General features: G+C 38.4%; 1 protein-coding gene across 2 annotated transcripts; it reads left to right on the top strand.

Moving 5' to 3' along the window:
- Positions 1-4,464: 4,464 nt before the first annotated feature.
- On the top strand, positions 4,465-11,987 carry LOC121505612 (thymidine phosphorylase). Of its 2 annotated transcripts, none has more exons than XM_041781070.1 (10): positions 4,465-4,484; positions 7,844-7,966; positions 8,031-8,233; positions 8,790-8,888; positions 9,057-9,186; positions 10,082-10,200; positions 10,315-10,477; positions 10,949-11,176; positions 11,272-11,412; positions 11,486-11,987. In XM_041781070.1, exons 2-10 carry the CDS (start codon positions 7,849-7,851, stop codon positions 11,632-11,634), a joined length of 1,350 nt encoding a protein of 449 aa, XP_041637004.1. In that variant the 5' UTR covers positions 4,465-4,484; positions 7,844-7,848; the 3' UTR covers positions 11,635-11,987. The 2 variants fall into 2 exon arrangements, with proteins under 2 accessions (XP_041637004.1, XP_041637003.1); XM_041781069.1 differs by lacking the exon at positions 4,465-4,484 and adding an exon at positions 4,507-4,661.
- The last annotated feature ends 2,917 nt before the right edge of the window (positions 11,988-14,904 follow it).

The following is a 14,904-nucleotide window of genomic DNA, read 5'->3' as shown; positions in this document are numbered from 1 at the left end:
ACTCATCCAGAGTGAGACGAGGGTCGTCGGTCTCTGCGGTGTAAAAATGAAAGTCATGTGATGAAGAGGTCATGCGACCTCTTAGCCTCCGACCTCAGGTCCCCTCCTTTTGATTCAGACACGAGGTCATCCATTCATTTGTTTTTTGGATTTCTCAGCCAATCAGAATCAAACCAGCAAACCTGCTGCTGAAACCTCATCAGAGACACAGAGTTTTTAACCGGGAAAGATAGATTTCCCTTAAACTCAGCCTTCACATAACTTAGGAGTCTCAAAATAAACTCATTTATTAGAGTTCATAGAAACAAAAGTAGAGTTGACATTAAAAATAGAGTAACAGCTCCTCCTGGATGCTCTGAGTGGACATGCATCATATGTTTTATTTAAAATATTTATGTTTCTATTGTAAGATAAAAATGCTGCTTTTCCAGTGACATAAAGAGTTAAATTCTTCAGATCTTTAAAAAAAGGCTGGAATTCACTCATAATTAATGCAAAACCAGCATTTTTATTCGGAGAAAGTCCGAAAAATAAAAAAGTTCTAACTGTACTAACGTGTTATATCAGGGAAACGAGCTGATAGAAAGAAGTGACTCATGTCCTTTAAGGGCTTCCATACCTTCTAGTTCTTAACAGGAATGAACCTCATTCATTCATTATTAGGGTTTGATTTTTAACCCCTGTATTTGTTGTCCAGAATTAAAATTTCCTCAAAAAAAAAAAAAAAAATCACTTCTATAATTTAAAAGTTCCGCAAAGAAAAATGTAAAATAACTGGGTTAGCATGAATGCTAATGGATGTTGACTCACTGAGAATGTTAGCTAGAAGAATTTATGCCAGAATTGACATACCACATATACCGCTCTTTATCGTTTGCTAACAAGTGGAAACTGCTCAGATTTTTAAAGTTTGGGTTGGATTTTCTGTTTTTGGATGCCTTTTTTTTTTTTTTAAACTATGTTTTACCGGAGCTAAATGTTAGCTAGCTTACATAACAGCTAACTTTTACATTCTGACTATTTCAGTCTTTTCTCCGCCTCGTTTCTGATCAGCAGCAGTGGAATTTAAACTCAAACTACTGAAGTTATTTTACTTTACATAAATACTTCACTGTCTTACCAGAAAATACAGACACGTTTAAATCCCGACTTAAAACATGAGATCTATTATATATTTAGAGCAAATGTGCATCCTGAAAACTATTAAAGTGGAGCTTTGAGCTCCTCAGTGCAGTTCTTGTTACTGGCTTTTAATTTTTAAATATTGTCGAATTGTCTCAGCTGTCGTAAAAAACAATTCAGTTTTTCATTTGAAACTTTCAACAACTTTGTTAAAGTTTTTCAAACTGCTGAGGTTTATGAATCACTACTAATTTTTGGAAAATTAAACACATCAATCCAAAAATCTGGTACAAAAAACAAACAAACAAACAAAAAACAACTCTAAATAGAGGATATTTTATCAAATTTTGGAAAACATGTTTTAATGTTTTATTAGAAGATTTGGCTCAAATAAAAAAATCTGATTTTTTGTTTCCAAAATTACTTGGAGAAATTTAATAAAAAAACATTTCACCAAATTGTCAACAACTTTAGATGATTTTTTCAAAATATTTGCCCAATTCATATAGAAACTCACATAAGGAAATCTGAAACTTTTGTTCCTTTCTTTAACTTTTTTTTCAATGTTTTTAGACTTTAGTTCAAAACTTAAATTAACCTTTGTTCTAATTATTTTAAGTTGTTTTATAACAATTAGATTTTAATCCCAGTGATTTCAGAAATTTTACTGTATATTTCTAAAACATGTCAAGAATATTTTAGGCTTTTGTTAAAAGTTTTGAAAACGTTCTCTGAAAATGTTTGGAGCTCGTGTGAAAAACATTTTTCTCAAACATCTTTTCTAAAATGTTCCTTAATATTTGAAACATTTTTGATCTTTTAACAAAAATATGCAGAGATGTTTGTTTCAAATCCTTGGAGAATTTTGACAAAAAAAACTTAATTTGATCTAAAACCTTTGAAAACTTAAGTTGAAAATTTTGAAGACTTCCCCAACTCATTTAGAAATTTTCATCAGAAAATTTTGAGAAAAATATTTGTACCTTTATTTCATTTTTCTTTATTTTTTCCCCTAAAACTTTAATTCATCACTTTTGTTTTATTTTTTATATTGCACTTTATCATAAAAGTCTGTTATTCAAATTATATTTAAAAAATTCAAATTATTTTGGTCGGAAATTTAATCTAATTTTTAGAAAACTTTCTTTGAAAATGTTAGGAACTTCAGTAATACTTTGCTCAAATATATATTGCTAATTTTCTGAATTTTCTTTGGAAATCTCTGAAACTTTGCTTACTCTTCGTCAATAGTTTGAAACTTTTTATTGAAAATATTTACAAAACTTCTGAAGTTTCATCAGATTTTCAGAAATATTTTGTCAGAAGTTTTGAAATCTGTTTTTATTGATAAGGGTTTTAGATCATTCTGTCTGATTAATATTTCTGATTGTAGTGATCATTAGTAGAGTTTGATAGTGTTGGTTTCAGTGAAGTAAACGTCTTGAATGTTTTTCCTGCTGCTGGTCAGAAATCGATCCTAATCAGAGGGGCGGAGTTTAACGGCGTCTTCGTGTTAACAGAGACAAGCCTGGCGGCAAACAGAACCTGCACAGTGAGAAATAACAGAATCAGAGGCCTAAACAGCCACTGGACATCCCATAATACACTGCTGTGACTACAATGCCTTCACCATGGTAACGCCTCAGCTTGCTGCTGATTGGCTGAGAATCCTGTCCTTCTAACCTGCGTGTTTCCCCTCCTCCTCCTGATCTTCACCTGGTTTTAATGGTTTTATGGTTCCTTTCCTCCTCCTCCTCTTCCTCCTCCTTTCTAGCTTCCTCTTTTTACAGGATGTTTGTAGTTTCTTCTGGAGTGAGTGGCGTGTGTGTACTTGTAGTTTTTTTTCTTCCCTTTTCTAAAAACTGAAGAGCACACAATGACAACCGATGAGCTCTGCGACGCAACAAACAGATTGTAATCTTTATAATAAACCGTCATTTATTACAAAGTCAACGCTCCGCCTACCTGTCTTTTCTTTTCCACATCCACAGTCAACGGGTTTATGACCTCTGACTCAGGATCCTTGAGTCGAGTTAATGACTGACCAGATTCAGCTCAATACAGAGATAAAAAGGAAATAAACGACTGACCAAACAAAACTCAGTCACATTAGACACAATTAAAAACCTCAGACTGGAAAATCAACCTCAACTTTGAACAAGAAATCAAACTCTGGCTGTTCAGACTGACATCTTCATATTTTTTAAGTAATTTTAAACTCAAACAAAAGAAAAGCCTGAAAATAGAATAAAAATAGAATAAAAGGGAGCTGTAATAAGAATGAAAACACTAAAAGGTAACTCAGGTAAATGTTCTTAAATAAGAAAATAAAGCACTGAAGGAGAATTTGGTGAAATATGATAAATCAGGGGGTAAACGGTCCTGCAAATCCCAGGACCCCTTCCAGCACAATTCAGGAAGTGCCTTTTTCAGTGCATCTCTCCTTCATTATGAGAAATTTATGAGTGAAAACAAAAAGTTTCTGTTATGAGGAGCTATTTTATTCAGCTAAGTTTGAGTGTTTAGAAGGACTCGGCAGAGGTGGGCGACACTTGACAGTGCTGCTCTAAACTCGCTGGAAATGCAGAGTTGTGGGGGGTGTCCAAGCTTGAAGATGCCGTATGAGAAATGCATTCTCATGTTCCTTCAATCGTGCTTTTTTTAAAAAAAAATTTAACCTCTGCTCCGGTTCTTCACAGCGATGTTTCACTCCCTTTTTCTCTCTCTCACACTGAAACTTGACTTTAAACACTGTGTTGTGCCAATTCAGTCGACTTTAACCATGGATCCGAGTAGATTGAGGCCAAAAGTTTGTGCTCCAAGCCACATAAAGCAAGAAAAACTGAACCAAGAAGATGAACGCTCTCTCTCTCTGCAACATGTTAGACGTGAATATAACCGAAATACATGAAAAACTCTCTACAGCTCGATGGCTCCGTTTTGCATTTTGTTTCTGCAAAAATTAGAAAAATAAACTGTCAGGCTCAGTGTGGACAGACATTTAGAGTGTCTCTGAATTAGGTTAATGTATTTTTGACTGTGCAGAAAAGGCTTTAACTGTCTAGGACAAACTTTTATGTCATAAATAATAAAATAAATCTTTAAAGTGACTCAGCACCGTGTTAAAGTGAAACGGTGGCTGAGATAAAAGCTCTGCAGGTGAACTTGAACTCCAGCGAGGAGTTCAGCTGAATCTTTTGGAGCTCCATGGAGACATTTTAACCAAAGCTGGAACCTGATTGGCTGTTTCTGTCCTCCTCCTCCTCCCTGCTCTCCTTCCATTGGCCGGCGGACTCGTTGACCTGGCTTTGCTTTATGATGAGCTGCAGGTCAATGGCACTTGGACTGAAGCTCCTGAGCAGGTATGATCCCCTCAGCGTGGGTTTAAAGGGACAACATGAGGTCAGGTAGAGGATGTTTTTATGGGAGTGCATTGTTAAATTAGCATCATTAGGAGCTTGTTTATTTACTTTAGCACTAAAGTTACTTCTATGTCTGTTTAGAGCTTCTTGATTCCTCTGCTCATCACCGTCTCTGTGGTAAATATTCTACTTTCCTGTGAATTTGTCTGACTAGTTTATGTGCAAATGTTTTAACTTGTGTTTGCTTTTAAAGGGCAGTTCTGGTGTTTTAAAACCTTCGGCTCTAGTTTTCCTTCTTAACATGCCTTCAGTGCAACTAGACATGCTTGTTTGTACACATACATGCTTGGTGTGCTCTTCCAACATGTCTGACAATGTTCTTAACATCTCCGCCAGAGGACTTCTCAGGTCCGACGTGTTTTATTTTAACGAGGACAGCTTTAAAAATATAAAACAATAAAGTGATTTTAAACGTGTTTATCATGCAGTTTCACTCATGGTTATGTGTTATGTGATGAATGGGAAATGCTTTAATGAGGCTGGAGAAAATTAGTATGACATGCCTTTTGTATTGGAGTCTGTTTGGCAACAGATTTTCTCCACCAATTATGTCTTTAAATAAATTGACTGCCAGATGCAAATCTGGACACGCAAAAGTTTCCACCAGGAGTTTCATCGCTACGACCAAAAACATTTCTGTCAATCAAACAGGAAGAGGAAGTTACTCGGGAGGAGATGTTTGCGCGTTTAGTTACTCGGTCAAAAACATTTAAGAACTGTAGAAATACAGGTGCATCCCAGAAACTAGAATATCATGTAAACGTTCATTTTTCACCATGCATTTTACTTACAAGGTGAAATATTTCAAGACTTTTGTTCTTATTTTGATGACTCTCATTTAGTTCACACAGCCACAATCATGGGGAGCTGACTTGACATTTGTCCAGAAGAACACTCATTGACATCCTCCACAAGGAGAGTTAGTCACAGAAGGTCATCTTCTGCTGCTGGTCCACTGGTCTTCATCAAATCCATCTTTCTGGAGATCCTGATTTCCTTTCCACCATCCCACAGTGAAGCCAGAACTACCAGAGACTGGCTTTCTGACCGTGGAGTTACTGTGTTTGATAGTCCAGCCATCTGGTCTGACCTGTTGGGGCTTCATAGCAGCCCAGCAGTGCCACAGGCTGATCGCCTCTATGACACGAGCAGAGATGCAGGAACTTTCCAGACGGTCAACATTCCTGTCATAAATCTTTTTAGGACTCATGTTTCATTATATTCAAATATTCTGAGGAAGTGGATTTTAGGTCTTTTTAATCTGGCTGTGATCAACTGGATTTTAAAAAGTCTTGAAATATTTTACTTTGTAATGATGAATCGAGAATATCTAGAAGTTTCAATTCTTGAATAAGGAAAAAATAGACTTTTCATGATATTCTATTTTTTTTAGATGCACCTGTAATGGCCCAAATGATTTTAAAATCCTATTCAATCTCACTGTTTTCCCGCCAATACAAAAATAACTGCATTCAAATGCATACAAATTTTTTAAAATCTTTGCAAAGCCAAAAAATTACCACTTATAAAGAAGATGTTAAAAACGGGCTTGAAATAGAGAAAATGAAAGGTGTTATAGTGGGTCATTTTAGACTGGTGTATTATGCACAAATTAGGGCTGTCAGCATTATTGCAGACGGCATTAATGTCCATAAGTGTTGCATTATGTTTTAAGTTATTTGCATGCTTTATTGCACCTGCAAGCACTCTTTGTTTATTGCAGCATCTCCCAGCAGCCATAGTGATGGAAAATAAGCCACCGCTGCTCCTTAATGTCTCACTTCACTTTAAAATCTCACAGACAACCCAGAGGACAGAGCCATCTGCACCTCCTGTTATCAAATATTTACCTTTTTAATATCCTCCTATTTACTTCTCAATCCTTAACAAGTGTCCCTGTCTGAAGATAAGTTTAATGCCATAAACTTTTATCTACTTCTTCTTTCACAAATCAGATCCAAACAGGGTGCCAGTTACCCTTAGACTACGTTGTCTACAACAAGAGCAAACACGTTCCAATAAAAGTTAAAATCATAAATCATAGCTGTTTACTTTTTTCCTCCTGGAAGCTCTCTATTTTGCCCTTCCACTGATGCTATCCATGTCTTCATAGCTCTTATAGGGGCTTTTCTAGTGAGTCTGGAACTTGGGGGACTTTCTGGGGTCTTTAAAGATCAAATCTGCACTATTTACTATTTTTTAATCAATTTTTAATCTGTTTTTCTATCATAAGTTTGTATCCCACAATGCCAACCAATGGCAGGCTGTTCCAGCCTGAACTGCTCATAATGGAGAGAAAGAGACACAGAAAGCCTGTGACGTGTCCCTCTGTGTCCCTGCAGACAGGATCTGCTTGAATAATGGCACAAATAGAACTATAACAAAAAAGCACAGGACTGTTTTTATAAATATGTGAATGTTTTGAAGACTTTTTGTCACAGAATGATTATTATATAGACAGAAAAACAAGTTTGTGCAAAAGAAGTTGTAGTCATTATTGTTTACAGTTTGTTATACATAACAATCTTTTGAGTTCTTTGGTCTTTATAGTCCCATAACTTTTTAAGAAATTAAACTGACAATACAGCAGCACAGATAATCTTTAAGACCAGGTTGTCCTGAAGAAAATAATGTCAAGAGCCTGACTGGTCACCATAATGTTGATGTTTTACAAGATTTTTTTTAAGATTTCTTTTTGACAAAAATGCCAGGAGAGACAAAATGATGTGCCCACTTTCCCAGGCCTGAACTAGCTCGCTGCATACTGGGCGCCCAGGAGCTGGTGAGATGGTCTAGACCCCTGGGGCGACTACGGGGGAAGATACCTGTAAAGATAGGGGATGGGGGAGGGGGTGGCCTAGTGGTTTAAGGTGTGCCCCATGTATGGACGGCCCAGGCTCAAACTGGCCTGAGGCCCTTTACCGTATGTCTCTCCCCAGCTCTCGTCGCTGTTTCCAACTCTATCCACCGTCCTCCTCTATCAAATAAAGGCACAAAAATGCCCAAAATAAATCTTTGAAAAAAGAAAAAAAAATAGGGGAGGGGCCTGGAGCATGGCGATCAGGACACCAGAGCAGTACAGGACCAAAGTTGACATGAGAAATGCCAGACCGGCGTATGCTCTCATACCTGACCTGACCTGAATCTAAACAATGGTTCCTAATGTGAAAACACCCAGTTAGCCTCGAACCATTTCCATTTTTTGAAGGTTTTTGTCAGGTCAGCTAATGCGACAAAAGGTCAACCTGCTTTGAAAGCTCTCAGATCTTAAATTAACGTCTGTTTTTCTGTTTTTGAAGCCGGCATGCTGTCCGTCCCAGACATCATCAAGAAAAAGCGAGATGGAGAGACGCTGAGCGATGAAGAGATCAGAACCTTCATCAATGCTGTGACCGACAGATCCATGCAGGAATGTCAGATCGGTACGTTAACGCTGACTTTTAACCATCCTACGTGTTTCTGAGCTCATTTCTTCTTTGTCCTCAGGCGCCATGCTGATGGCGGTCTGGCAGAAGGGCATGATCGATACGGAGACCACCACCCTGACCAGAGAGATGATGTCATCAGGGAAGGTGATGTCATGGCCGAAGGAGTGGGCGGGGCGTGTGGTCGATAAACACTCGACAGGAGGAGTGGGGGATAAAGTCAGTCTGGTGTTAGCGCCGGCGCTGGCCGCCTGCGGCTGTAAGGTACAAAACTTCACAGCAACGCATGTTACACTGTGAGTTCAAGTTTAGACTAGGGGTGTCTGAATGTCGACATCGAGGATGTTACGTTAGCAAAACCGGTCTAATGGAGGCGAGGATATGCGATTGGGCGAGGCAAACAGCCAATCATTGAAAGGGTTTTGGGGTGACTAATCAGATTCCAGGGGGCCCTTGTTGGTTATTGGTGTTGATCTTTGTTCACATCAACTAATTCTTCTTGTCAAAATGTTTGTTTACAGAATTAACATGGTAGCACGGCCTTGTGCTGAAACTAAAAGAGCTGTACAGTCAAGAAAATTCTTCATGTGGGCCATATTAAATGTAATTTAAAGAATAAGCTGCAGGCGGATCAAAAATGCCAACATTAAAAGCAGACGGATTGTCCAGATTCAACATCTGCCATCAGGCAAATCCATCTTGCAAATATGTGCAGATTAATGTGACTAATATGAACGAAAACCAGTGCGAGAGAGGGGACAGGGGGAGGAAGCGTGCTCAAACATCTCTATGATGTCATAACCTCAGGTGTGTTTCCCAGGTGCCTATGATCAGTGGGCGGGGCTTGGCTCATACAGGTGGGACGCTGGACAAACTGGAATCAATACCAGGGTACAACATCCAGCAATCAGCAGCACAGGTATGACTTTGTGTCTCTTTAAAGGGCTCTGAAATGGAAAGACATCCTTTCAGTTAATCTTTGATAAAACTGCCAACACCAGTGTTTGATGTTTAAATGTTTAGGTGTATTTAGAGGCAGCATCTGTGCTTCTGTATTGTAATAATTTACTCTAGTTTTGAAATGTAGATCCTGGAGATCCTGGACTCTGTTGGCTGCTGCATTGTGGGTCAGACGGAGACCCTGGTTCCTGCAGATCGAGTCCTTTACGCTTTGAGGGACGCCACCAGCACCGTGGACAGTTTACCCCTAATTACTGGTACGGGACTGCTCCGTGCTGCAAGCACACCTTTTGTAAATTGCTTGGTACCGTTTGAACCGTAAATTGTAGGCACTTACTTGTTTCTTTGAATGGTTTTCTCCATGTATTCGTGGCTCTTACAGAACATTTTCTAGTAAGCCTGGAACTCAGCTGAATTTTTGGGTGCCTTTAAAGATTAAATTCACACAAGTAACTCTGATATTGGACATCTTTTTATCCTTTTATAAGCCACTTCTCAATTGTTTCTGCAGTTAGCCGGCTACAACGGTTAGCCCACCGCCATATTGTCTGTTTGTTTCCCAGAGTGCATTGTGACTGGGCCATAAAAACCAATTGGAAGCTGTTCCATCATCACGTCATGTGCACAGACTTTTAAAATTAAAAAGAGAGCCTGAAGGACTCAGAAAAGAGAGAAAGAGACACAGAGAGGCCGTGACGTGTCCCTCAGAGTCTCGACATTTAAATAATGACTCAAATTCCCAAAAGGGCAATGACTTTTTTGTAAATACGTGAATATTTTGAAGACTTTTTGTCACAGAATTCAGTTTTTTATATTCTTGTCCCAAAGAGATGGGAGAACAAGTTTGTGCAAAAAAATCTATTGGCTATTAATAGTTACTGTGTTTAATTTAGGATTCGTTTTTTTTTTTGTATTTATAGCCCCAACTCTTTTATTTAAATTAAAGTGACATCACTGCAGCACACATATTCTTATAGTCCAGGTTGTCCTGAAGAAAAGGCTGTTTAGAGCCTGACTGTGAACCACAGCGTTGATGTTTTACAAGCTTTAAAAGACTAAAAGTCCAGGAGAGACACAATTGTTTACAAAAACAGCTGAGAGCTCAGGGGGTTAAATGAAACAGATAAAAGTGTGATCTCATCTTTGTTTTAGGATCCATAATCTCAAAGAAAGGAGCTGAGTCTCTGTCTGCTCTGGTTCTGGATGTGAAGTTTGGTCGAGCCGCTCTCTATAAAGACCTGCAGAGCGCCAAAGAACTGGCACAGTCACTGGTACATTACATAATACATCAGACTAAAAATGTTACATAAATGAAAAACATATTGTTAAGAGTGTTCATTGAGTATAAAAGTGCTGGATGGTTTGATGGTGGTGTTTTGTTGCAGGTGAATGCAGGTAACGGTCTGGGCATGCGTACGGGGGCGGTACTTAGCAGTATGGACTCTACGATTGGTCGATGTGTGGGAAACAGTCTGGAGGTGATCGAGTCTTTGGAGACGCTGAAGGGACGAGGACCTGAGGACCTGATGGACCTCGTCATGACTCTGGGTGAATAGAGGACGCATTACCTGGCAATGTCAAAACATTATTGCATTAAAAAATCCACATTTTAACCACATTTACTGAACAATTTAATGCTTTTAATTATTATTTTAACAAATTTCTGTGAACAATATGGTTTTTTACATGGTGTTTAATGTGCTTTATATTTAACGCCTCGTTTTCTTACTGTATGCATAAATGGTAGAAATCTGATTTGCCATCCAAAACAGTCGATAATCTAACGTCAATGCTCTACAGAATAAATGAGCACAAATTCCCACAGAAACACCAAAATCTTGCGGACAGCTTTTTAAGAAGCGAGGAGGCTGTTAGAGCTGCAGAAGGAGGCCATCTACATTAAAGTACATGGATATGAATACAACGTCATACAGTCCCTGTAGGTGTAATGGACAAGTGGCCGAATACTTTTGTCCACATAGTGAGTTCATTTAGGGGATTTTGTGTCTTTTATTGTAGGTGGTGTTTTGCTGGTGATGACTGGCTCAGTGTCCAACCTATCAGAAGGCAGGAAGAAGATTTCTGACGCTGTGATTGGTGGAGCTGCTCTTTCAAAGTTCCAGGCCATGATGGAGAAACAGGGCGTGGCCAAAGAGACAGCTCACTCGCTCTGCTCCGCCCATGTAGATTACTACAGCGTCCTGAGAAAAGCCAAACATCAGAAGGAGCTGAAGACTGAAAGAGAGGGTGAAAGTTGAAAACTTATGATGGAACAAAAACAAACTCAGAGCTGACGCATCAGTGGACTTAAACTTTAACGCTTGACTTTCTCTGGTTTCCAGGGGTCGTCGTGGACGTCGACGGTTTGGTTCTCGCTGAGATTCTTCATAAACTGGGGGCGGGACGATCGAAGGCGGGAGAGCCTGTCAATCACAGTGTGGGGGCGGAGCTACTGGTGTCGCCAGGTCAGAGTGTCAATAAAGGTGAGGAATCGCTGATAAACATGGTGATGGCTAGTTCAGGGACCTCCTCTAAAGTCCGATTCTGTATTGTTAGGTGACCCCTGGCTGCGACTGCACTACGAAGACCCAGCCCCAACTCCAGACCAGATTCATCGACTGCAGAACGCCGTGACAGTGGGAAAACGAGACGATGCACATCAAGGAGAACAGACTTTAGTGAGAGAACTTCTGCTTCCTCATTAACACCAGTTTTAATGTTTTATTTATTAGAAAATCTCAAACCACCTTTAACTAGTCAATTTTTATTTCACCTTTAATGTTCAAAATTTTATTTTTGCAGATTTATAATGAAAGTTTATGATTATTTTATTCTAAGTGATCAGATTTTAACACAAAAAAGCCAAAATGGACTGTTTAAAGAGACTCCAGTGTGAAACACTGTTGAATATTTAAAGCTGGTTATAAACAGAGATAAATAGTGAAATGATGATGACAGATCGTGACAAAGAGTCGAATCTGCTGGTATGAAATGTGAATGAATAAAGTGTAATTCTGCCGACTCATCAGTTCTGCTGTTCTGTTTCCTGTGAGGAGAATTAAAGGATTCGATTGTTCCTGACTCAGTGGGTGATTCTAAATAAGTCTGTTCTTCATTCATGATTAGATCAACTTTCGGGACTTTCAGATGCCGTTCGTCACACAATCAGAGAATCTAGAGAATAGCAGCCTCGCCTGTTTTTCTCTGTGTGGCCAAATTAGACAGGAAATGAAAACCAGAGAGCCTTCGTAAGTGTATTGTAGCAAATATGCACATCCACTTTGCAAGAACATGTCACAGAAATGATAAACACAGGAAGAACACACTTCAGGTTTGTGCTTTTCAAAATAAAAGCCTCGTGTAGCATTTCATCAGAGGAACTCCCTCCATCTTTACAGAATTATAGCATTTCACTATGCAAGTCACTTGCAGACAAGTCTGCCCACAGATCTGTCTGGACTCTGGGCCCCGCCCCAGTTGTGATTTATTGATGATGTCATTATATGTGTCGGTTAAGTCGCTATGGTGCTGGTATATTTTCCAACTGTTGCTTTATTTAGAAGCTTTTGTTGATTTTTTCTTATACTGAGCATATTTTCACATGCTTTTGTTAACCTCTTTTCACCACTTTTTAACAGTTTTTCACCATATTAAACCACTTTTTATCCCATTTCACTTTTTTTGACACTTTCAACACATTTTTGGCGTTTTTTAACCCCTTTTCACCATTTTTTTCCATTCATTTTTGTTTGTTTTTTGCTCTCATGCTTCTTAAAAACAGCAAAAAAAAAGGAGTCAAAAATAGGTGAAAGTGGCAAAAATGGGCATAAATAGTGGTAAAATATAGTTACAAAGTTACTGTTGTGGCAAAAAAAATCTGAGGAAATTTGGTGAAATGGGATGAGAAATTGATGTAAACTGGCAAAAAAAAGGTTAAATGAGCAAGAATAAATAGGCAGATAGTGGCAGAAATTGGTTAAACTAGCAAAAATGTGCATAACAGATAGTAAAATGTGGTTAAAATGGGAAAATTGGGTGTAAAAAGTGGTAAAAATGGGTTAATAGTGGCAATAATGGGTCAACAGGCGCAACATTATTCTTAAGTGTCAAGAACTGGTTCAGAAGGCAAAAACAGGCAGAAAAAAAGTGGTGGAAAAGGTTTAAAATGGACAAAAATAGGTGTTAAAAGGCAAAAAAATGTTCAAATTGTTGGGAATACCATGATGAAAAGGGGTTACAATTTGGCAGAGTTGGTGTAAAGTGGCAACAGTGAGACCCCCTCTCAGTTTCTCGCGACCCCAAAGGGGGTCCTGAACCTGAGGTTGAGAACCACTGTCTTAGAGGACCCTATGGAGGAAGTGAATGAAAGGAAAAAGCTTAAATTTGCAGATTTAGGCAACTGAGCTGAAGTTGTGAGGCTGGGGAGTCCAGGTTTGTCTGGTAGTAGTGGGATGTAGAGGGTTAATAGCTCAGCCGTCTTATTACTGGGAGTACTGGGATAGAGTTTGTGAAAAATTATAAAGAAAATGTTAACCTCAAACCAGTCAGTGGGTTTTGACGTGGATAATGTGCAATAATGTCATTTGTTCTCTTCCTTCATGAAAATGAAGGAGTAGGTGGAGTTAGAGCAACAGTACCTAACCCTGCATACTTCCCTCCACTGTTATTATATAGTTGAAGGTGGTGTTGCTGTCTGGGCTGTGATCACTATGTGGTAAGTTAAGGAATATATAACATGTTTATATTAAAATGGTGGGCAGTGAGAGTGAGAGTGGAGAGGGTAGATCTGAGTCACCAGAGCTCACTGTCTGGCCTTTCCAAAGACCGTGGGACGGACTGGAAGAAAAACCAGTAGAGGGAAGTTCCCACACGACGACCCTGGAGATGCTCTGGCTTCCTGCCGCCCCATCAGCCTACATGGTTAGGCTGCAGTGGCCAATAAATAGGGCATGTATGGGTTTATGTTTTCACCAAGGCACAAGCATGCTGTGTTTATTTTAGATGTTCTGCATGCAAGATGATTTTCAAGACATTTTATTCTGATGTTTATGAGAGTTAAAATAAAAGAGGGATTTTGCAGTTACTTCAGAAGGGACTAGAATATTTTTTTCTGCCACAAACATGGCTTTCATTTACCTTTTTAGCTCCAGTTTTCCCTTAAATTCACAGGTACGTTGCTACAAGGTCAGTTTGAAACAGAAACATGTTATGCAGTTAGAAAGTAGAAAAATACTTTGTACATGCATTTCATGAAAAATTCAAACTGTCACAGTCTCACAAAAAAAAAGAATTTATTTGCAGCATTTCTGTTCCAGACTTTCGTCAGGCAAACCTGACGCTGCTGGTGTCACTTCCAAAATGTTTAGTTCCTGCTGGTGACCACCAGGGGTCTCCAGAGGACACTGTGATCAGAACAGATAAATAAAGTGAGGAGAAGTTTACATTCAGTGACATCAGAAAAGCTTATCCCACATATTTGGAGTTATAATTTCAAATATAAGGGATAAATATTTAAGCTTGTATTAATATTGAGCTGGAGAAATAAGAAAACTCTAGAATAGGAAAACAAAACTGATGAGGATAATCATAAAAATGAAGGAAATTTGCCAAAGAAAATAAGAATAAGTAAAAATCAACATATCTTTTTTTGTTGAATAGACACTCAACAAATAAAATAATTTACAAATTTAATACCTATTGTTTTCTTATTTACACTTATTTATTAATCGTGTTGAAATTTACCATTATTTTGCATTTTAATTGGTTTTGTGCCATTTATATATATATAATAATAATAGGATAATAAAATTGATTGAATATAAATGTGTTTATTTATTTCATTTGGTTAAAAATGAGGCACATGTTGCCTTTTTATCACCCTAGCCCATTGAGGTTGTAGAAGCCATTTTGTAGCTGTTTTGGTCATTTTTAGTTTCCTTTTTCTGAGCTTTTTGCCTGTGTCAATATAAATATTT

The sequence above is a fragment of the Cheilinus undulatus genome, linkage group 23 (assembly GCF_018320785.1).
Source record: "Cheilinus undulatus linkage group 23, ASM1832078v1, whole genome shotgun sequence".
Lineage (NCBI taxonomy): Eukaryota > Metazoa > Chordata > Actinopteri > Labriformes > Labridae > Cheilinus > Cheilinus undulatus.
This window is presented reverse-complemented; position numbering and strand designations above follow the sequence as displayed.

Coding starts and splice junctions, on each gene's coding strand:
- LOC121505612 (XM_041781070.1), top strand. CDS start 7,849: ATGCTGTCCGTCCCAGACATCATCAAGAAAAAGCGAGATGGAGAGACG. Junction 10,478..10,948: donor GGACCTCGTCATGACTCTGG/GTGAATAGAGGA, acceptor CTTTTATTGTAG/GTGGTGTTTTGCTGGTGATG. Junction 11,413..11,485: donor AGGTCAGAGTGTCAATAAAG/GTGAGGAATCGC, acceptor CTGTATTGTTAG/GTGACCCCTGGCTGCGACTG.